This window comes from Protopterus annectens, chromosome 14.part0, assembly GCF_019279795.1.
Source record: "Protopterus annectens isolate FY-2018-M chromosome 14.part0, PAN1.0, whole genome shotgun sequence".
In the NCBI taxonomy this organism is placed as follows: domain Eukaryota; kingdom Metazoa; phylum Chordata; order Ceratodontiformes; family Protopteridae; genus Protopterus; species Protopterus annectens.
In genome coordinates this window covers 612,469,087-612,490,864 of record NC_056748.1, presented here as the reverse complement: position 1 = coordinate 612,490,864, position 21,778 = coordinate 612,469,087, and the positions used below count along the sequence as shown (strand labels likewise).

At 43.6% G+C, this 21,778-nt stretch overlaps 1 protein-coding gene across 2 annotated transcripts in view; it reads right to left on the bottom strand.

The window, feature by feature from the left end:
• The window catches only part of MARCHF8 (membrane associated ring-CH-type finger 8), a 1,077,645-nt gene that overhangs the window by 710,937 nt on the left and 344,930 nt on the right, over window positions 1–21,778 (bottom strand). For both annotated transcript variants that reach the window (XM_044056360.1, XM_044056361.1), the window contains one exon: window positions 9,575–9,649. In XM_044056360.1, coding sequence (XP_043912295.1) covers window positions 9,575–9,649 — 75 coding nt within the window. The remainder of the gene's footprint in view (window positions 1–9,574; window positions 9,650–21,778) is intronic.

Here is a 21,778-nt window from a genome sequence, read left to right as displayed (position 1 = left end):
TCCATGATAAGAACTTTATATCAACGGTAGCAGCTGGTTCAAATGGAGGCAGGGGGAGCTTTTCCAACACATAATTGAGGTCCCATGCAAATAATGGTGATCTTCTAGGAGGCCTTAAATTTTTGGCTCCTCTAAGATACTGCTTTAGTAAAGGATGAGAAAAGATTGGTGGCTCTGTATTGTAATGAGCTGAAATGGCAGAGGCATGTATTTTGATTGATGAGAAAGATGGGCCCTTGTCAAGCATCTCAGTTAAGTATTGTAATATCTGAGGAATATATGGTTCTGCTGTATCAGTGCCTTGTGCTTGATTCCAAGCACAGAATCTCTTCCATTTGTCAGCATAAGATTTTCTAGTACTAGGCCTTCTGGCTTCCAAAATGACATCCATCACAGCTTTACTGAGAGGTGTCGTTTGTAGGATTACAGAATTAGCCATGCTGCCAGGTTCAGAGTCTGTAGCTGATTGTGCAGGATCTGATTGTTTTGCTGGGACAGTAGTTGCGTTTTTTGAGGCAAGGTCCAAGCTGGGTATTGAGACAAGTTCCTTAGGATTGGGTACCAGTATTGGCGGGGCCAGGCGGGGCAATTAATATTATCTTTGTCTTCTCTCGTCTGACTTTCAAGAGGACCTTGGGTAGAAGAGGCAGAGGAGGAAAGGAGTAAACAGAGGTTTTTCCAACTGAAGGATATGGCGTCCACTTTCCATGCTTGTCTAAGTCCTTGTGCAGAACATTTTCAGTTGATAATTTTGAGGATAGGCAAATAGATCTATGTCTGGGCTCCCCCATTTCTCTGTTATCATGCTGAAGACTTGTGGATTTAGTTTCCACTCGTGAGGATCCATAAGGTTTCTGCTTAAATCGTCTGCCAGAGTGTTTTGCTTTCCTGGCAGGAATGGAGCTTGAAGATGTATTTGAGAGGTCAAAGCTGTGTGCCACAGTGCCATGGCTAATCTGCAAAGGGGGTACGAGTGTGTGCCCCCTTGCTTCTTTATATACCACATGACTGTGGTGTTGTCCGTTTTTATCAGTAGTTCTCCTGGATGAAGTACGTCCTTGAAGGCTGTTGGGGCATTCTGAACAGCTAGCATCTCTTTCTGGTTGATATGTAGATGCATTTGATTTGGTGCCCATATGCCCTGAATGCATCTTCCTGCCATGTGGGCCCCCCAGGCATAATCTGATGCGCCTGTTAATGTTTGGCTGGCAGAGGGTAGAGTGAAGGGCCGTCCCATGTTTTGGTGACAGGCCTTTGCCCACCATAAAAACTCCTGTTGCAGGCAGGGAATGACAGGAATCATTGTTTCCAGACTGTGTGAATGTTGACTCCATAAACCTTTTAGGTACCATTGAAGTTTCCTCATACGCAGTCTTGCATATGGAATTAGTAGGATGCAGGATGCCATGAAGCCCAGAGCCTGCTGAATTTGTCTTGCAGAAGACTGGGTTTTTGTTGCCATCAGTTTGAAGCAAGTAGTCAGTTGCCTTTGTTTGTCTGGCGTGAGGTAAGCCATCTGGACAGTTGTATTCAAGCTTGCACCCAGAAATGTTATCTTTTGAGAGGGTACCATTTGTGATTTCTTTTCGTTTATTGTGTACCCTAGGCATGTTAGAAGCCTTTTCACAAACGCCAGGTGTTGTAGAAGAGTGTCCTTGTTCTCTGCCTGAATGCGACAGTCATCCAAGTAAGGATACATTTGTATACTTCTTTGTCTGCAAAATGCAATTACTGGTGCCAGGCACTTTGTAAAGACCCTGGATGCAGTAGATAAGCCAAAGGGCAGTGCAGAGAATTGGTAATGCATTATGCCAGCCTTGAATCTGAGGTATCTTCTGCACAACTGTCTTACTGGGACATGCACGTATGCCTCGTTTAGGTCTAAAGTCACCAGCCAAGCATTCTTGTCCAGCATGGGCAGAAGCTGCTCCAAAGAGAGCATTTTGAATGTCCAGGTATGTGTTCAAAACTGATAAATCCAGTATTGGCCACCAGGCCTTGTACTTTCTGGGTACCAAGAACAGTCTTGAGTAAATACCTTGTCCTTTTTCCTGTTCTGGTACTGTCTGAATGGCCCCCATATCCATGAGGGACGTAACCTGTTTCTGTGCCTCTGCCCATTGCTTTTTTGGCAGATCTGGCCAACCATTTGTCACTGGCAGAGTGTGGAAATGGAATCTGTATCCCTGTGACACTGTTTAGTACCCACTTGTCCTGGGTTATTAACTGCCAATTTTGAGCAAAAAGTGCTAATTTTCCCCCTATGGGTGCTGCCAAAAGATAAGTGCTTGATGTAGGCAGAGGGAAGTCATTGGGATTGCTTTCTGTAGGTTTGCGCTTTATCTCCTCCAGATTTGGAGGTGGATGTGACCCATTGCTTTGACCTGTATGAGTCTTGAGCCTGGTACCTGGAACCCTTAAGGCATCTGGATTTGCCCCTTTGAGCTCTGACACAGGAAAGGACCAATTTTTTGTAGGCCAGTGTCTACTGAATCTTGGCGGCTGCACTTGTAAGAAATCCTAACAGTTTGCATAGACTTAGCTTTGTCTTCCATTTTCTTTAAAACTTCTTCTGCCTTAATACCAAACAGAGAATCATGCTGTAAAAGTGCATCTAGTAATTTAGCTTTAACATGATCAGGCAAATTTTGCTACTTTAACCAGGCATGCCTCCTAATCACAGATCCAGTAACTGCGGCTCTGCAGGAGGCCTCTAAAGAATCAAAACCACATTGCAAAGTATGCTTTCCAACTTGTTCAGCTGCATGCAATAATTCCTGCAATTCTTTATTTTCTGCACATTCTGAAATCAACATCATTTTCTGTTTCAGCAATCCCACAACATGTTGCTGGTACTTAAGCATATGAAATTGACAATTTAAGGCCCCGACTGCCAAGGTTGCAGACGTATAAGCCTTTTTTTTCCCCCATCTATCCAGTGCCCTAGAATCCCTGTCAGAGGGGGTAGGGGTTTTGCTGTTGAGGCCTTAACTCCTCCCTTTGGACCCTGTGAAATAGATTCAGGATCAGCAGCAGGGTTTCTAAATAAAAATGTATGTGAATCGGGGACTCTAATATCTGTAAGGCTTACTGGGAGCCTGAGGTAAGGAGTCAGGGGTCAAGCTTGACTCCGAAAACACATCATCCACAATGTCTAATACAGGGGGAATGGCTAAAGGCTTGTGCTGAGGGAGTAGAAGGAAATCCCTGAGCCTCTTTTTTGATTCTGAGAAGTCTTGACTCTCCCAGTGAAAATGCTCCCTCAAAGTATGCAAGGTTTCTCCAAATGAATAATCCTCAGGAGAAGATGCAGACGGAATAGACTCCTCAGCATCAGAATCCTCACAGGGAGGTATAAATAATTCCTGATCAGAAGAGGAATCAGAAGAAATAAAAACCTGATCTGAAGATTCATAATCAGTGTTTTGCCTAGGCCTCTTATCTGGAGAGGGATGGGTACCCCTGATCAAGGTAATGAGGTCTTCAGCCATTTTGATAATCTGTTTCTTAGGCATAGAGGCCTGTGCATGCGGCTCATGCGTCATTTTTATGGTTTTAGAAGTTGCTTTTGTCTTTGGTCTTGCAGCTGTCATCGGTTTGATGTACAAATGTTGAGGTCAGAATACACCCTCAGAAGCTCAGTGGCTCCAGACCCATTCAAGGGAAATACATTAGTCGGTCCAATACCTTGAGTATCTTGCGGCATGACGGACTCCACATGGGTGTCTGTAGAGGCCTGCGACTTGAAGGTAGCGGGTATCAGGGGCTGCGATGGTGCCCCATTGAATACTGGCAAACTGGTGACTGGCTCAAGAGAAGCTTTGCCGTCGGTCTTGGATCTCGACCATCTTTCTCTGTCCTTTTCTTTGCATTTTTTATGTACTCCGGTAGTTGGATTGCGATCCGACGACATTTCTGTGTAGTTAAATCTATTTCCAAATACTTTGATGCAAAAGTTTACCGACGCTTAATAGTGCATTGGTTAAATCTAGCACAAAACCGACAGCCAGGCACGTTGTGATCAGGGCCTAGGCAAGGAATACAGTATAAATGGAAATCCTTATGAGGTATTTGCTTCCCAAAAGTAATTCAATTATTATCTTTTTCTGATATCGGTAAAAAGCAAGAAAAAAGTTTCCCCAACGGGGTACTTAGCTTTAGTGAAGACTTCGGTTCTGAAATTCAAACTCGAATTTTTCAGTAGTCTGCCAACCAGCACTTGCGAAATGCTTCTGCTTCGAGCACCGTGCGGCAAGAAAGGCTAAAGAAAATGGCATCAGCTGCATGTTTTATACCCCTGACAACCTGATGTCATGGAAGAGAAGACAGCAACCAACGCAGGACCCAAGACTTTGGAAATCAGGCCGACTGAGGCAACCTGCCAGCAGATTACCCAAATGTAATGACTGCAACAGTGAAACACAAACATCCAACAGCGTGGGACGTCGTGGTCTGGGCCTAAACAGGTGACGCTGTAAGAATGGAAATCTCAGTGTGGTAGCAGCCGACCGGCACTCATGCGAACTGCTTCTGCTTCAGGCTCTCAGCAAGAAAGACTGATGTAATGGTGACGGCTGTCTGTTTTTATACACCTGACGACCTGATGTCAGTTCTGAAGCGGCAGTAACCGACGCAGAAATACTAAGCCTCTGGTATTCGGGCCAACTGAGGGGTACCCCCGGCAGGATAACCCAAGTGTGATGACTGCAACAGTGAAACACGAAGATCATCATACACATGTGCTTAGGTCTTTAACCCACAAGTACCAGTATGACACTATCATAGTCCATGTGAGCATAAACGACCCAAGATGGACCTCAGTGGACTACATGAAGACAGACACTATATAGCTCTGTGAATGTGCCCCCCACGCAAGTTTGAATCTATTCGAGTAGCATCCTACCTTCACCAATGATGATGCCACTGCACCAGCAAAAAGTGATTAAATATTGGCTTAGTTTCCAGTGTCACAACAAGGGGACCCAGGATCTGTCAGCCTGGGAAGACATGAATGACTAAGTACAATGCTTTCCCAAAGACTGTTTGCACTTGTCAGCACTTGGCTTCCAGATACTGGGAAAAACTATCTACCCCCACAGTGCCTTTCTTAGGCCATGCAAAGTTGTTAAACCTGCCAACATTAAAAAATCATTCACAACTACCTAACTGTACTGGTGCTGAATGTTAGGAGTTTAAATAAAACACTGCACACCCAGGAGTTACTCCTCACCCAGAAGAACAGAAATATGTGCAGTGATGGAAACATGACTCAGAACCATGGAAAGAACCCCGGCTATCAAAGGCTACAATGCCTTTCGTACATTCTGATCTCCCCAGTTCAGGATAAAACAAGGGGAGGAGATGTCTTAGTGTTCATAAAGGACAAGTGCACTGCTAGACCAGTCCAGCAAAATTACTCGCTTCAGTTGCTCCATGCCCTACTAAACATTAGTGCAATCCCCCATGCAGTACAAGATGAACATAGTACAGTTTTGTACCTACCATAAATGTAGATGTTAGAGTGTAGACACTGCTGCAGTCCAGGTTACCCTCCCTCCTTCCCCTCTTACTGGCTGGTACGTACCTATGTCTTCTACCCTTACTACCTATGGGGAGTAGTTGCTGGTAGCTGTAAGTTGTTTTTTTGCTTTTCTTATTTATGTTTTATTAGCAATTGCAACTGTCTACATATTTAGAGGCACCTGACATCTGGGGCAAGAAAAAGTGAAGAAAATTGCGTTGGCTGCATCTTTTATACCCCTGTCGCACTGACATCAGGGGAGAAGCGACAGCAACCGACGCCGGACCAAGACTTTGGAACTCAGGCCGACTGGGGAACCCCCTGACGACAGGATAACCCAAGTGTAATGACTGCAGCAGTGTCACACGAACATCACCATACTTCTTGATTTCAACTAAGCCACCATAAACTGGGAGACTTATACGACCCATAATTCACTTGCTAAGAGGTTTCTGGACTTCGACAACAGAAATACCCTGGAGCAACTAGTTAGCTTCCCAACTACATATACAAGTATCTTAGAATTAGTACTCACAAACATGGAGGAGATGCTGTTCTCTCACATGCATTAATGCCTCCCTGGCAAGATCTGACCAGAAAATGATCTCCATTGGTATTAAAACTAACCTAGAACTCCCATCAAACTCCAAGCCTGTTAAGAACTTTGCTAAGGCCAATTACCTCAAACTAAGTGACAATTTATCAAACTTCCAAGCTCCCCGAGCCCAGATGACACTGATGCATGCTCTGAGCTGTACACAAAAGCATTATACAACCACATTCATAGATGCATAGACAAGACAGTACCTGTCAGAGTCAAATCCATGACTACTGGCAAAAATAAACCACTTTGGTGGAATCCTAGCATAAAAAGGCTATTCAACAAAATGAAAAAAAAAATCCTCTCCAGAGCCAAGAAGGAACACACAAAACAGTGCAAAAAGAAACACCTGTCTAAACAAATTAGAGAGCTGGTCAAATCTGCCAAAGCAAATTATGAGGCAAAGATAGCCTCACATCTGAAATATAACCATGCTGCCCTTTTTTTTTTTTTGTTTGTTTTTTTTTATGTTCTTAACCTCAGGGGAAACACTCAGCAATGTGCAGAAGTTAATCATGAATGGTAACACTTACACCCAGCCTGAAACTATGGCAAATCTGCTGGCTGACAACTTCAGCTCTACACCCAGCCTGAAACTATAGCAAATCTGCTGACTGACAAGATCAGTTCAACCTTCTCCATCACTCCATCACCTCCTACCACATCCAAAGAAATACCCACAACCATCCCCCTACCAGTTATTATGAGGGAACAGGTCCTTACTGCACTCGCTAAAGCCAACAATGTCCAGACAACATTCCAGGATGCTTCTTAAACACCTTAAGACAAAATCTAACAGGCCCACTAGAAACTCTCTAACCACAGCCTCCAGACGGGCTTTGTCCCAGAGGAATAGAGGACTAGTGCAACAGTCAACCCTCTGCACAAGGGGGGGTCCATCAACTGATCCAAGGAACTACAGACCCATAAGCTTGACCAGTCTTACCTGTAAGGCCATGAAGAAAATTATCATAGATCTGAACAATAACTACAAAGGAATTCTCCAAACAATGGATCAGACCCCAGTTTGGCTTTGTCAAAGGCAGGTCTTGCCTGCTCAAACTGGTGGACTTCGAGAATGTCACCAGGACCACGTATGAGGATAAAACCATACACCACTTATCAAGACCTGGCCAAAGCTTTTGACATAATCCCCCACTCAGGGGTCATAGATAAGCTTACTGAGTTAGGCATAAACCCCTATATCATCAGATAGATAGCAAACTGGCTCACTAACAGGACACATATTTGGATAGGTGAATCCACCTCTGGTAAGAAACCTGTTATTAGCAGTGTCCCATATGGCCCAGTGGTGGAACACCTCCTGTTTGGTATATACTCTTCTGAAGTGAAGGGCAACGTTGGGTGCCTCTAGCTCACCAAGTTCGCAGATGACCATAAGCTGTGAGTAATCACTAAATCCCCAAATGATGCTGACATCCTGCAAACAAGCCTAAAAATGACGAACAACTGGTGTCAAAACCATGAACGGAGATCAAATGCTAAAAAATGCATAATCATACCCTCCTGTAAATCAAACATCCCCTCAAATTATAATACTGATAGCATACCTCTCAAAATATACTCAACAGTGAAGGAAATAGGAACACAGACAGTAACCTCAATTTTCACTACCAGGTAGCTACTGTAATGATGAAATCCTTCTGTGCGTTTCAACTTACAAGTAAAGGCATGGCATCAACATGAAAGGAAGTCATAGTGCCACTGTACTGGGCCCTCATCAGGCCCAAAGTAGAGTACAATGCTCTCTTCTGCATGTACCTAATGAGGCACTTAAAATCAACTGGAGTGGCCCCAGAAGTTTCTCACTACAAAAGCAAAGTGTAAGACATATCTTATGAAGACCGACTAAAGGCACTATTCCCTTCACATGCAGCATTTACTAAAAGGTGACTTATGCCTGACCTATAAAGGCATTCTCTAATCCAGCCCGGATCAAGATGCTACATACAAGAAAAATTATACATGGGTTACATGGACCTGAACTTTATCTGTGACTAACCCAACTTGCTGGAGAGAAGTTCATATCCAAAGGCTACCTCATCTATGGAAAAAACTTCCCATCTTTGTAAAACAAAGCCTGCCCCTCATTCTCTTCAAAAATAATATGGATAAATGGATGGGTAACTGTATATTCACTCCAGTGGTACTAAAATCTATAAAATGTCTCAGGGCTCCAAACTCCAAGACCCACTACCCTGACACTACCCCATCCCATAACTGGTGAATTCAGATATAATACAGTCATATCTTGGATATTATTGGTTAGGCTTGTAACGGCTTGCGTCATTAGCCTAGCAATTACTTATGAAATTCTGAACCAAGTAGCCACCATAAAAATGCCGTCTGCAAACCAAGATCTAAAAGAATGTCAATTCAGCACTGTGCAATATCAATTCTCTTTTACATCCACAACACAAAAGCACTCCATCTTTATAAGAAATATGCACTGTAAAGGTATACCGCTGCATGCCCCATCACTGTAGTACAGCATATGATTTTTTTGTCTTCAGATTTTGGCTGGTACAAATTAAAGCAAGGGACAGAAATATGGCTACATATATATATATATATATATATATATATATATATATATATATATATATATATAATCTCCAGTTTTGTTACTGGTATTCAGTTAAACAATCTAGATGCATACCTCAGCTTTGCTCAAGAATTCTGGACAAATCTAATATAATGGGGGGGGGGGGGGGGGGGGGGTGAAGATCCAAAACTCAAACAAATTTAAATCTTACTCTAAATTCACTTATACTGCGGTGGTGGTGTTGCGGTAGCGTTGTCACCTCACAGTAAGATGATGTCCTGTTCGATTCTCAGCTAGAGCGTCTTCTGTGTGGAGACGTGCGTGAATGGGCGCACCTTCGTTGAAGGTTGTGCGTCAGGGCCGACAACTCAGCACGTAAAAATCTACTGCCAATCATTAGCGGACCGGAGTTCCGCTGTGGCGACCCCTAACCGGGAAAAGCCAAAAGACACAACAACAAGTCTAAATTCACTTATAAAAGTTAACAGACTAAGAGGTTTTCCATCAACATGCACTTTCTGAACAAAAGTATGAAACTCCTGACTGATTGCAATTCTCGGTGATTTACCAGAAAAAAATAAAATGTTTACAACGGACAGAGCAAAAATATGAGGAAACATCAGGAACAGTCGGGATGTGTCTGAATATCCATACTTGAGATCACCTACTGGTCCACAGCAACTAAGCAGGCCAGACTGCACGCATATCTGCAACATATGATAATGTTCTTAAGTATGCTCAGGAAAAGAGATGCATTTGGTACAGCCAACAAAAGATCAGAAACACTTGTGGTTACAACTAAACATTTAACTATAAGGGACAGAACCCACATCAAGCTACTGAGCTACATAAATTACAAATCAAACCAATGAAAAATCTCACTCACCTCATCCACTTGGTAAGAACTACAAACTTGAGTCAAACTTGCAGCATAGTCCAAACAATCAGTCCACTCCACTATCTAAACAAATGAAACAAAAATAACTTCATTATAATGCTCCAGCAGTAATTAAATTTATTTTTTGCACTCAAGTTAGTTACATGGACATATTTAACACTTGTGCAGCTACTATGCATGCAGTCCAGGAGATGATTAAGGAGTCTAACCTAAATTCCTAATTGCTCCAATGCACTGTCTTGTTAAGAGGCTTGCTCAAGGTCATACTGTAGGCAAATGAAAGCTGAGGGAATCAAACAGTGTACTACAGGAAGTAGCAATCTGTTAACAGTTAAGTCTTAATCATCTGCTCCAACTGCAAGACTTCATTACCTGCACTCAGGCATTTGATGTTCTCAAAGCGAGAGAACAGGACTGCCAACCAGGCTTAAACTAAAAAAAAACCTAAAGCAGCATGAAAATAATAGTCTGCTGTTGCAGTAAAATGAGATTATGAACTCTGTAGATCAGACAATTAAACGTTTAACAGTGGGCACTATTCAGTCAAAACAAGCAGATCATCATAAGGCTGAGCTAAATTTACTGCACCTATCATAGATTTAATTTTTTTCAAATATGGTCCTAGATGATGATGATGATGCCCTCTAATAGCAAAGACAACATTTTGGCTGAAAGCCAACCCAATGCAGCTTCAGCAGATAAGAAAGCAGCATGCATTTTAGAACAGCTTTTGCCATAATGATCACTCAGAAACAATACAAACTGCAATTAAATGAGTATTCTAGTACAGAGAAAAAGAAGTAATGTACTCACCATAATGTTCCATGTCTCTTGTCCATCTTCGCCTTCATTCTTACCAGGATGGCTTCGGATCCAATCCTCGGATCCCACTCTGTCTTTATACACAAGCTTAAGGTCTTCCACTAGCTCGTGGCTAAACCCTATCCCAGCATGCACTAGGAAAGCTCCCCAGATCTTGTTTGCAGTTACAATAAGAGTAATAAAAATAAAGGCAGTTTAATAATTTAGAGTGCAATAAAGAAGACCAGAGAATAATGATATCCAATTGTACCATCTCGGACTTCCAGCAGTAAAATTGGCCGGGGGAAAGAGGGTGGGATGCAAGAATGAAGGCGAAGATGGACAACACACATGGAACATTAGGGCGAGTACATAACTTCTTTTATGTGTTTTTGTCCTATCTCTCCTTCATTCTTACCAGGATGGGACAGTGTCCTTAGCACCATCTTTCCTGGTTGGCTCAAGGGAGAATATTCTTCAGAATAGTGGAACCAAAAGAGGCCCTGTTCCCAGAGGCCAAATCGACTTTGTAACGAGTGATAAAGGTATGTGGTCTTGCCCATGTTGCTACAGCACAAACGGTATCAATTGGTAGTCTAGCCAGAAAAGCAGAAGAGGTTGCAATGGCTCTTGTAGAGTGGGCTTTAAACTCTATGGGGAAGATCTGTGTTTTGAGATTTATAGATGAAGTTTATGCAATCTGAAAGCCATTTTGAAAGCGTCACTTTAGAGACTGAAGTACCTTTCTTTGAATCTGAAAAACATATAAATAGTTGGTCAGATTAGCTCTCGGTCCTGTGTAAATAAAAATGCAATAGTCTATGCACATCCAGCTGATGTAACATGTATTCTGCCTCATTCCAGTAATTTGGGTAAAAGACTGACAGCACTATTGATTGGTTCAAATTTGACTCTGAAGATACTTTTGGCAAAAAGGAAGGGTTTGTTCATAAGGAGACCCTATCTCTATGGAAAAGCAAGTAGGGGGGGGCTTGACTGACGAGGCTTGCAACTCTGACACTCTCCTAGCAGAGGTAATTGCTATCAAGAGAATAGTTTTCCATGTTAAAAACTTGAGTTAGCAAGATGATGCTGGCTCAAAAGGGGGAGAAATTAAACAAGATAGGTCGAAATTTAAGTCCCATGATGCTGGGGGTCTCTGATAGGTGATCGAAGTAATAAATTACCTTTAAGAAATGCTTTGCATAGAGTATATGAGATATGACAGAGGCCAGATTCATCTACATGAAAACTAGATGTCACTGCTAGTTGAACTCTAATGGTAACTGCAGTTGCACCCTCATTGAATAATTTTGCTAGGAATTCTAGAATAGAATTAACTGGGGCAGTAAAGGGATCAATGTGGTTACAAGGAGCCCATAATGTGAATTTTTTCCAATTGCTTCTATTTATCTTTCTTGTTGAAGCCTTATGAGAAGAGATTAGGATGTGTTTAACTGATGATGATAGGTTACCCGGCTATGGTTGGAATCGGAGCAGCTAAGCTGTCAATTTGAGGGTCTGAAGGAAAGAGTGGAGCGTTCCTGACACACGAGTCAAAGACATCTGGTGCTGGGTACAGAATCCAATGCTCCTCCCGAAGTGAAGCCACAGGAAGAAGAACCAGATTTGACTAGGCCAGTATAGGGCGATGAGTATCAAGTCCCTTCCCAAACAACTGGCTTTCTGAAGAACTTTTGGTATTAATGGAAAGGGAGGAAAAGCATAGAGAAGACCCGAGGGCCAATCGTGAACAAGTGCATCCCTTGGTGACTAAGGACAAAGTACCTGCTGCATTTGGCATTCATGGATGCTGCAAATAGGTTGCAGCAAGGCTGGCCCTATTTGCAGAAAATCTTTTCTGCTACCTCCTGTCTTAGGGACCACTCGTGAGGCATCAGAATCACTCTGCTGAGTCTGTCCACTATCACGCTGGATTTCTCCGGGATGTACGCCGCTATCAGAAAATGCTGGGAAGAGGTCGCCCACTGGCTTACTCAGCTTCTTGACAAAGGGGGTGAAATATGGTTCCTCCTTGTTTATGTACCATACAACTGACATGTCGTCTGTCTGTACTGCAATAGTTCCCAGCAAAAGAGTCCTGAAAGGCTTGCAATGCTAGAAGCACCACTCATGTCTAGGACACTGATGTGCAAATGGACCTTGTGATCCTGCCAGGTGCCTTGGACTGTCTTTCCCAGATAATGCTCCCCCTCACCCTGAGAGACGTCCGTTGTCACTGTGACCAATGGTTGGGGGAGTACAAATGGTTAACCTAGCGTCACAAGTGGAGTAAAACCAACGAAGGTCTTTTTTGCAAGTTGTTACTTTGTGGGACATCTGCAATTCCTGCATCAACCACTGAGTGGACAGTAGCCACTGCAGAATTCTCGTGTGTAGATGTGCGAAGGGGATCAAGGTCATTGCTGCTGCCATGTTGCCTAAAACTTTTAGGATTATCCTTGCTTGCATATTTTTCTTTGCGAGAAGGTTCAAAACCTGGAGGAAGTCTGGCCATCATATTTGTTGAATCCAATTCTGCTCCTATAAATATGACATGCTGAGAAGGCAGCAAGGCAGATTTCTTGTAGTTTACTGCAATTCCTACGTAAGAGCAGAGCTGCAAGGTGGTGTCTCTTGCTTTATTAGTAGATGCTCGGTGGTGGATGTCAGGAGCCAGTCGTCTATGTATGGAAACACCCGAAATCCTAGGTGCCTCAAGTGAGCTGAGACTACTGCCATACATTTGGTGAACACTCTGGGGGCTGCAGTGAGGCCAAGAGTAGAGCTCGAAACTAGTAGTGACTGCCTCCCAGCCGAAACCGCAGGTGTCTCCTGGAGGTCTATCGAGCACATCTAATCATCTTGTCCCAGAAAAGGAAGTATTGACTGCAGTGTTACCATCCAGAACTTGGACTTTCTTACGGACTTGTTTAGATTGCGGAGATCCAAAATTGGTCTCCAGTCCCATTTTCTTTGGAACTAAAAAGAATCTTGAGTAAGTTCCGGATCATATTTGGTCTGTGGTGACTGTCTGGAAGACTCTTGTCTAGCAATTTTTTAATTTTTAATGTTGCCTGTGCCCTTTGACTGGGTGGAACGTCTGGGATCTTTTTTATGTTTGGGACAAGGAAGGAAAATGGTACGAAGTAACCTCTGGATATGATGCTTTGTACCCATTTGTCTTTTGATATTTTTGCCAGGCTTCCGGGTACAAAGAAAAGTGGCCCCTGACTGCCTCCAGAGATGGACAGGCAGGCCTCCTTTCATGAGTGCTGGAAGGGCATACCAAAGAAAGATTCTTTGTTGCCCCAATTCTGTGGACTCCCTCTGCCGTGTGGTCAGTGTCTTCCATTTACAACTTCCTCCTCTGCCCCTGGGGGAAGATTCACCACGTGTGTCCTAGAAAGCTCTCAGATTTTTGAAACCAAATTTTTCCACTTCCTTTCTGACCTTTGAGATATGGTCTAGTAGGTAGGGAAAAACGGGACTTCTACGGTAGACAGTCTTTCCTTATTGCTCACACCTGGTTAGTGTGTCCCTGACTTTGGGCCCGAACAGAGACAAGCCAAACAGGGTGTTCACAAAGGAAGATTTAAAGGGCTCTGTGGAGTTCACAAGTGCATCCAAAAATGTCTCCTTAGGGAAATTCCTGAACCCGCTACTCTACTCGCTCCATCTACTGCATAAGAAATCAGTCTCATGGAAGAGTTGATAACTGAATTTAAGGTAGAGAGCTGAAAAGAAACTGTACCTAAAACCCTTTCAGCTACTGAACCTTGGAGGGCATCTCCTAATTCATTCAAGAGATCTCACTGTAATACAGTAAAATGGGTTAGATAATTCAGTGATCTGAGGGCAAAAGTCACTGAAGAAAAAATGCACTTTCCATATCTGTCCATTGTGCCAGACTCTCTGTTTGGTGGATGAACAGAAGATGTCTCAGAGTTCCTTCTTGGCAGCTGCCGCCACCACCATAGCATTTAATGAGACTCCCTTAGTTAAAAAGGTTTTGTCTGAGGGAGACGTGATTAACTTATCTGGCCTCCTAGGAACAGGTTCCACTGAATCTGGAGACTCCCACAACTTCCGAGAAACGAGATCCACAAGTCTGTCGAAAGATGGAGACACCCAAGTGGAGGAATGGTGAGATCCAAATTATTTCAGGTACACAGACTCCTCCAACAAAGGGTTGGTGGACTTCCAGCCACCTAAGTATTTCCAAGATGTCTCCAAAGGAGACATCATCAGGACGCGACCGTGGGGGGGGTGCCCTGTGAGGCATCCTGAGGCCTAGGATCTCTGTGTCCCTATGGAAGCATGGATATAGAGGCAGACACCGGTGCTTTTGGGGAAAGAAGATCCAGAGAGAACACCTGAACTGCCTGTGGAGACCGTACTCGCATCACCTAAAAAGCCCCCTGCCCTAATCTGAGGATATCCCTGGAACCGAAGATGTCAAGGGAACACCCAGGATCAAGGATGACAGGCCAGAGGCTGATGTAGGAGCTAAGCTCACCCGAACTGATGCAACGAGAGGCAAGGCTGGATCAGACAACAGTCAGATCTGACTTGCCTCCCCAGACCAGACTGGAGAGCGTCAGATCCTAGACTCCTTGAGTTCTGATGGAGCAGACGATGTCAGAGCAACGGTCGGATCCGAAGATCCTAATATAGGTCTCGGGTCCAAAGGTTCCACTAGAATCAGCTCAGGACATTCTGGCTCCAAAGTCAGATCGAAGAAGGAATCGGAGGAGAAGTGGAGAACGTGGTCGGATCCAAAGCCCTAGGCAGTGGATATGATAATAACTTGGCCAGCATTGGTGTCCTTAGCCTCTGTACCACTCTATCCACGTCGTCGGACAGGCTCCTGGAAAACCGAGTCGAGGGGGCTAGAGACCTGTAAGACTGTAGAATGGGTACCTTAGGGTTGGGAAGAATGGCTCCAAGACTGGAGAGGGTCTCCATATCTCAAATTCTGTCCACACCAAGACAGATGGTGTCATGGCACTAGACTTTCCGGATCCAGTGTCAAAATTTTTGCAACCTTATTTGGTGGCTCCAATGGAGCACCAGACGAGGAAGATCTCTTCTCATACTTATCAGACTTTGCAGTAGGAGATTTATTACATTTTTGCAAACCAAGACCTTCTTGTATTGCCTCTGAGAAGGGCATTTTTAACAGTCCTCTCAATATTAATTTGTTTTTCATCTCCAGAAGAGCTCTATAGCTAAAATAATGACATACAGAGCAAGACTCCTGGAAATGGACAGCTCCTACACAATAGATACAAATTGTGTGTCTAGCAGTCAACGAAATTTTGTCGACATTCTTCACACTTTTTGAAACCAGACTGTTTTGTATCCGTAGAAGACATTATAACTGAAAGGAAGAAAATAGCTAAAAAGGTTGCATTTTACACACACACTTTTTTTTTTTTTTTTTAACTTTTTAAACAGATACAAGAACTTGAAGATTAAAGGAGGGCACAGCCCCCTACCTTAAACGGGCTATGTCCAGGTGACGGAAAGGGATAGGGAAAGAGGAAAGCCCTCTAACTTAAAATGGGCTAAGGGGGAGGCAGTTCTCTAACTTAAATGAAGTGTCTATAAGGGGAACTTTGAACAGAAACAACAACCAGAGTAAGAGCCCTCTAACTTAAATTGGCTAATTAAAGCTTTAAGGAAGAAGTCAGGAGAGGGAGAACAAGGCCAAAAGAAAGAAGACGGCCTACCAGAAAATAACCACAACAAACGGAAGTAAACTATGTAGCACAAAAAATATTTCTAACAAATGACAATGGAAATCAGTAATCTTTCACAGTAAGAAATTATTATAAAGGTTATAACTTGGCAAGAGCTATTAGAACGAGCACCAAATCTTGTTCAGCGGCAAACGAGATCTGGGGAGCTTTCCTACTGCATGCTGGGATATGGTTTAGCCACAAGCTAGTGGAAGACTCAAGCTTGTGTATAAAGGCAGAGTCGGATCAGATCCGAACCTATCCTGGTAAGAAAGAAGGCGAGATAGGACAACACATCAAAGCATTAATAAAAAATCCACCAAAATGGCTGCAAGAGTCACATAAGGAAAAATAAAAAGCACAAAGCTATATGAGAAAACTTTTTCTTTGTGGAAAGACCAAAAACAGAACATCAAAACAGTGCATAAAGACTGCTGAGGAAAATGCAAGTACAGTTTTGTACCTACCATAAATGTAGATGTTAGAGTGTTCACAATGCTGCAGTCATCACACTTGGGTTATCCTGCCATCAGGCGGTCCCGCAGTCGGCCAGAGTTCCAAAGTCTTGGTCCGGCGTCGGTTGCTGTCACTTCTTCCCTGACGTCAGTGCGCCAGGGGTATACAAGATGCATCCGACGCCATTTTCTTCAGTTTTTCTTGCCCCAGATGTCAGGTGCCCCACAAGTAGGTAGGCAATGCATATAAAATAAAAACAATACCTTCAGTCACAAGCAAATACACCACAAAGGTTGTATAGGATAGAAAGGCATAGATAAGGCCAGCTAGTTCAGAGGGGATGGAGGGAGGGTAACCTGGACTGCAGCAGTATGAACACTCGAACATCTACATTTATGGTAGGTACAAAACTGTACTATGCTCATCGTGTTACACTGCTGCAGTCATCACACTTTGGTAGAATCCCAAAGCTAAGGTTGGGTGGCTGGTCTATAAAGAGTTAGGATTGGCTATGAGACCCTGCAGAACTGCAGTGGCGAATCGTGCTCTGGATTTAGAGCAAAGAGGCAGGTGGTAATGCTTGATAAAGGTGTGCACTGAACTCAAAGTTGCAGCCTCCAAAATTTCCTTGGTAGGTACTCCTCTGAGAAAGGCCGCTGAAGTGGCTGTAGCCCTGGTGGAATGTGGCCTAATGCTATTTGGGACCGATTTCCATGCTTTGTGTAGCAGTAATGAATACAGTGTCCTATCCATTTGCATATAGTCTGCTTTGAAATAGCCTTTCCCTGTGATCCTGCAGCATATGCTACAAACAGTTGCTCAGTTTTCCTGATAGCTTTTGTTTTGTCCAAGTAGAAGCGTAGCTGCCTGTGTATGTCCAAAGAATGCAGAAGTTTCTCCCCTTTATTCTGGGGGTTTGGACAAAACGTTGGCAAATGGACTGTTTGGTTAAGAGCCACACTAGATACCACCTTTGGCATAAAGGTAGGGTTTGTCCTTAAAGAAACCCTGTCCTGATGAAAAATTATAAAAGGTTCCACTGCCATTAATGCCTGTAGCTCTGAGAGTCTTCGTACTGAAGTTACTGCCAGGAGCAGAGCTGTTTTCCATGATAAAAATTTTAGATCGGCTGTAATGGCTGGCTCAAAAAAAGGCACGGTCAGTTTTTCTGAAACAAAATTGAGGTCCCAAGTTGGTGTTGGTGCTCTCCGGGGCGGTCTTATGTTTTTAGCCCCTCTGAGGTACTGCTTTAGCAAGGGATGAGAGAATAAAGGAGGATCCGTGTTGTAATGTGTTGAAATGGCAGAGGCGTAGGTCTTAATTGATGAGAAGGATAGGCCTCTGTCCAGCATCTCAGTTAAGTATTGTAAAATCTGAGGAATGTTTGGAACAAAAGGGTCAAGGCTTTGAGCCTGGTTCTAGGCGCAGAATCTCTTCCATTTTTCTGAACAAGCTTTCCTGGTGCTACGCCTCCTGGCCTCCAAAATGACACCCATAACCGCTTTAGAGAGAGGTGTTGCCTGTTTGACTAATAAATCTGCCATGCAGACAGGTTTAGCGTTTTGAGCTGACCATGCAGGATCTGATTGTTTTGTTGAGTCAGGTGGTGTGGAATTTGAGGCAAAATCCATGGTGGGCCTTGAGCTATGTTCCTTAAGATAGGGTACCAGTGCTGACGTGGCCAGTCTGGAGCAATCAGGATAATCTGTGGTTTCTCTTGTCTGGCTTTTAGGAGTACCTTTGAAAGGAGAGGCAGAGGCAGGAAGGCATAAATTTTTAGGTTTCCCCAGCTGAACAAAAGAGCATACACTTTCCATGCTTGTTTGTGTTAAGTCCTGCAGAATTTTTGTAGTTGGCAATTCAGTGGGGAGGCAAAAAGATCTATGTCTGGGCATCCCCATTTTTGCGTTACCATGCTAAAGATTTGTGGATTCAATTTCCATTCGTGAGGGTCCATGATATTTCTGCTCAGATAGTCTGCCAGAGTATTTTTCTTTCCTGGCAGGGATTGTGCTTGCAAGTGAACTTGGTACATTAGAGATGTATTCCACAAGGTCATGGCTTGCCTGCATAGGGAGTAAGAATGAGTGCCCCCTTGCTTGTTTATGTACCACATTACTGTGGTGTTGTCTGTCTTTAATAATAATTATCCTGGATGCAGAAGGTCCTTGAAAGCTGTTAGGGCATTTTGAACAGCCAACATCTCTTTTTGATTGATGTGAAGATGCATCTGGTCTGTGGTCCACTTGCCCTGAATGCATTTTCCTGCCATGTGTGCTCCCCAGGCGTAATCCGAAGCATCTGTTGCTAGAGTCTGCCTGGCTGTGGGTAGGGTGAAAGGCTGACCCTTGTTTAGGTGACATGCCTGTGCCCACCATCGAAACTCCTGTTGTAGGCAGGAAATCATTGGTATTACTGCTTCTAAACTGTGAGAGTGTTGAGTCCAAACACTTTTTAGGTACCACTGTAGTTTCTTCATATGCAGTCTGGCATATGGTATTAGTAGTATGCAGGATACCATGAATCCCAGGGCCTGCAGAATTTTTCTTGCAGGGAGATGGGACTTTTTTGCCACTAAATGAAAAGACTGAGTTAGTTGAATCTGTCTGGCGTGAGGTAAGCCATCTGGGCCGTTGTATTTAAGCTGGCACCCAGGAATATAATCTGTTGTGAGAGCACTAGTTTTTACTTCTTTTCATTTACTGTGTACCCTCTACAGAAGTTAGCAACCTTTTTTTTAAACGCCAGATGCTGTAGAAGGATGTCCTTTGTCTCTGCTTGAATAAGGCAGTCGTCCAGGTATGGATATATTTGAATTCCTTTTTGTCTGCAAAAAGCAATTACTGGTGCCAGGACTTTGTGAAGACCCTAAGCGCAGTAGATAGGCCAAAGGGCAGTGCAGAGAATTGGTAGTGCATTGTACCATCTTTGAATCTGAGGTATCTTCTGCAATTTTGTCTGATGGGGACATGCAGGTATGCCTCTTTGAGGTCCAGAGTAACAAGCCAAGCGTTCTTGCCCAGCATGGGTAGAAGCTGCTGTAATGTCAACATTTTGAATTTCGGAATATCCAAGTATTTAGAATTGAAAGGTCTAGTATGGGCCTCCAGGCCTTGTCCTTTCTGGGGACCAGGAAGAGTCTTGAGTAAAATCCTTGTCCTTGTTCCTGCTGTGGTACTTTTTGAATAGCTCTCATGTCCATGAGGGCTGAAATTTGTTTTTGTGCCTCTGCCCATTGATTTGGTGGCAGGTCTGGCATTATTTTTAGCCTTGGTAAAGTATGAAAGTGGTACCTGTAACCTTGAGACACAATATTTAGTACCCATTTGTCTTGGGTGATTGTTTGCCAGTTTTGAGAAAAAGGTGCTAGTTTTCCCCCCAAGGGGGCTTCCAAAAGGGAGGTGCTTGGCGTACGAAGGGGAAAGTCATTGTGACCCGTTTCCTGTAAGGTTGAGACTTGTCCTCACCTCCTTTTGGGGTTGAGGTGCCCCACTGTCGTTGTCTGTTTGAGCTTTGGGGTTGAGATCTGCCTCTTGGGCATCTGTATCTGCCTCTCTGTGGTCTGTTTGACACCGACAAGGACCAATTTTTTGTAGGCCAATTTCTGCTAAATCGAGGTGGCTGTACCTGTAAGAAATCCTTGACTGTTTGCATAGATTTAGCTTTATCCTCCATTTCCTTTAACACTTCTTCTGCCTTAACACCAAACAAGGTATCATGCTGTAAAGAAGCATCCAATAATTTTGCCTTAACATGATCAGGTAAACTATTCTTTTAACTAAGCATGCCTTCGAATCACTGAACCTGTAACTGCGGCTCTACAAGAGGCCTCTAGAGAATCAAAACCACATTGCAGAGTATGTTTTCCTCCTGTTCAACTGCATGCAATAAATCCTGCATTTCTTTACAATCAGGAGTTTTTAAGCTTGCAAGCATTTTCTGTTTTAATTGAGCCATTAAATATTGTTGGTACTTAAGCATGTGAAATTGGCAATTTAAAGCTCTTACTGCTAAAGCTGCAGAAGTGTATACTTTCTTCCCCTATCTATCCAAAGCTCTGGAATCTCTGTCAGAGGGTACTGGATATTTTGCAATGGAAGCCTTAACCCCTTTTGGACCCTGGGAAATAGTTTCTGGATCAGCAGAAGGGTTTTTATAAAGAAACTTTTGAGAGTCAGGGACTCTGTATTACCTATCTGGCTTGGCTGGTGCAGGGGGGCAAGGAATCGGGAGATAAGCTGGATTCAGAGAACACATCATCCACAATATCTAGCACAGGCGGAATAGCCAGGGGCCTGTGCTGAGGCAATAAAAGGAAATCTCTGAGCCTTTTCTTAGATTCTGAGTAATCCTGACTTTCCCAATGGAAATGCTCCTTCATGGTATGTAAAGTTTCCCCAAAAGAATAATCCTCAGGAGGAGAGGCTGAAGGGATATATTCTTCAGCATCAGAGTCCTCATAGGGGGATAGAGAGCAGCCCTGGTCTGAAGAGGAATCAGAGGAAATGGAAACCTGATCAGAGGAATCGTAGTCTGTATCCTGCCGAGGCCTTTTCTCAGGAGGGGGATGGGAACCCCTGATTATAGTAATGAGGTCTTCGGCCATTTTAAGCATCTGTTTCTTAGGCATGGAGGCTTGTCCAGGAGAATGCTGTACTTGTTTCTTTGCCTTTAGTGGTACTTTTGTCTTGGCTGTAGTTTTAATGGTGAGTTGTGAAGGTCTGAAAACACCCTCAGAAGCAGATGCCTGCTCAGCGGCTCCGAACCCATCTGAGGGATTAGTTTCCGTAGGCCCAATACCTTGAGCTTCCAGAGGCCTAGTTGTCTCCACGTGGGAGTCTGAGGCGGCCTGTGGCTCTGAGGTAGCGGGTATCAGAGGCTGCGAAAGCGCCTGAGAACGGGTGACTGGCCTAGAAGAGGCTTTGTCGTCAGTTTTGGACCTCGGATGTCTGTCTTTATCCTTGTCTTTGCGTTTTTTCGGTATTGCAGTAGTCGGTTGATCTGACGGCATAGTATAATTGAACCTTCGGCCAAAGTAGTGCAAAGCAAAATCAAAACGTCTTTTAATAGTATGTTTGTTAAATCTAGCACAAAACCGACAACTAGTGACGTCGTGATCAGGGCCTAGGCATGGAATACAGTAAGAGTGGAAGTCCTTATGAGGTATTTGCTTTCCACAAGAAATACAATT